This window comes from Charadrius vociferus, unplaced genomic scaffold (genome assembly GCF_000708025.1).
Source record: "Charadrius vociferus isolate BGI_N301 unplaced genomic scaffold, ASM70802v2 scaffold852, whole genome shotgun sequence".
NCBI classification, from domain to species: domain Eukaryota; kingdom Metazoa; phylum Chordata; class Aves; order Charadriiformes; family Charadriidae; genus Charadrius; species Charadrius vociferus.
The window spans coordinates 45,677-47,606 of NW_009647245.1; the positions used below are offsets into that span (position 1 = coordinate 45,677).

Sequence of the window (1,930 nt, forward strand, 5' to 3'; positions counted from 1 at the left end):
GAGAGCTGAGGAGCTCTGAAATGCAGCATTTTGGGGGCTTTTGAGGGGCTGGGTTGTGGCTTGAGGTCGTCGCGCTGGCTGCGGGCGCCGGGGTGCCTGTTCCCCGTGCGGTGGGGGAGGATGCTCAGGACGACAAGGGGGAACCGCTTGTGGCTCTTCAAAAGCAACCTCAATTCCAGCTGGCCCCCTTACGTCTTCCCAAAGTACGTCTCCGTGTATCCAGCCGAACTCAAACCTGGGATCTTTGCCTGGGAAACTCAAGGTACAGTGTCAAATGAAAGAGAATAAAACATCACCACCACTGTGCATTAGAAAAGCCATTTAAAGTACCACATGCCGGAGTGATCAAACAGTTTCAAGCTAGCTTCGCTGCGGGCGCTGAGCGACGCCGGGGGCTGCAGTCCTGCTCTGCTTCCCGAGCAGGTGCCTTCGGTCCCAGGAGCCAGCTCAGCCGGGGACAGTCCCAGCTGCGGTGCCGCCTCTTCCCTCCCGGAAAGGGCCAGAGACACGGGGCCTCGGGCTCCCAGCGCTGCATCTCAGCCGGCGGCTCTCCAAGGAAGAAACAAAAGCAGAAGAAAACCCCCGGTGGATCTCGCGGGCTCACCCGGGCAGCCAGGACACCCCTTCTGCAGCAATCCTCCCTCTGCAGCCATCTCCAGCCCTTCATGGCCAGAAGGGACCACGCAAGGTTAGGGCTGGCTTTTGGGGCTGTTTGCACCGTCTAGCTCAGGGGCAAACTCCGTCATCACCCTCCGAGCCAGCGGGTTTGTGGTCTTGAGCAGTTCAGCGGCAGATGGCCGGGTACCGGGGCTGGTTTTGCTGCTCTTCTTCTGGAGCAAGGCTTTAAAGTCTTCGTTCCTGCTGGAAGACTTCCCACTGCTGCCCGCTGCTGCGGGGGACTCGCTGGTCGGGGAGCCCGACGTCTTTACGGGCGAGGGGGAGTTGGGCCGGCTGCCAAAGGTGTCACCAGGCTCCTTCCGCCCCAAGACCTTCCTCTTCGACCTAGGCACCAAAGAGACACGTGGTGGGAGCAGCCCTGGGCGGGAGCCGCCATCCCTCTGGATGGGGCAAGCTCCTACAGCAAGGAGCACGCTGCCTGCCCAGCAGTGGCTGTGCCTGCTCTGCCGGGGCACGAAGACAACCTGTGCACGGCAGGCGATGCACCTAGCTGCCGGCAAACGCTCTCCTGGCAGCTAGGTCCAACCTGCCCCGAGGCTGGTGGAGCAGTGGACCACCCCCCCTGCAAGCTGGTGACCCAACCTGGCCACACGCTCAGGGCGCTAAACTGTGAAGCGCTTGAGGCAGCAACAGCCGGGTCATCCCCAAGTGTGAGCATCATCCCCCGTGTTGAAAATTGAAGGTGTCGTGGCGAGGGGGACACTGTGACACTGGGGGACACTCCGACACTGTGACAGCAGCAGGATGCAGGAGGTGCGGGGGGCTCTGCCCACCCAGTGCCACGCACCAGCCCTACCTGTGGATCACGGTGAAGAGATCCTCTGTGGTGCGGGACGTCACGAACACGTCGTCGTCCTCCTCCGCGATGGAGTCGGCTGTCTTGTCGCTGGCGAAGCTCTTCTCCTCCGTGCTGGCCTCCGCCGAGCTGCCTGTGGGCGGGGAGGAGAAGGCAGCCATGACCACACTGTGTGGGCACAGGGGGGACCCCTAAGCTTGGGGTGAAACCCACCATAGGAGCGGGAGACCCTCACCTTGCTCTGTGGCAGGGTCACCAGCTTGTCCTGTGCCCATGGCCTCTGGGGACGGTGGGTCCTCAGCGTCGGGGTTGCAGCAGGCAGGGTCAACGTCCAGCGTGATGATGGGGCTGGGGGTGGGCGCCTGGTCCCCCATGCCGGCTCCCAGCTGGGCTGGGGCTGGGGCGAGTGGCAGGTAGAGCACACTGGGTTTTTTGGGCACTGGCGGTGGCACCTTG

The 1,930-nt window shown here is 63.0% G+C and overlaps 1 protein-coding gene across 1 annotated transcript in view; it reads right to left on the reverse strand.

Annotated features, from left to right (window-relative positions):
- Positions 1-689: 689 nt before the first annotated feature.
- Positions 690-1,930, reverse strand: part of NHSL2 (NHS-like 2) — a 2,663-nt gene continuing 1,422 nt past the window's right edge. The window contains exons 3-5 of the mRNA XM_009879993.1: positions 1,710-1,871; positions 1,475-1,607; positions 690-1,002 (exon numbers count right to left, since the gene is read on the reverse strand). Of these exons, the coding sequence (XP_009878295.1) occupies positions 690-1,002; positions 1,475-1,607; positions 1,710-1,871 (608 nt within the window). The remainder of the gene's footprint in view (positions 1,003-1,474; positions 1,608-1,709; positions 1,872-1,930) is intronic.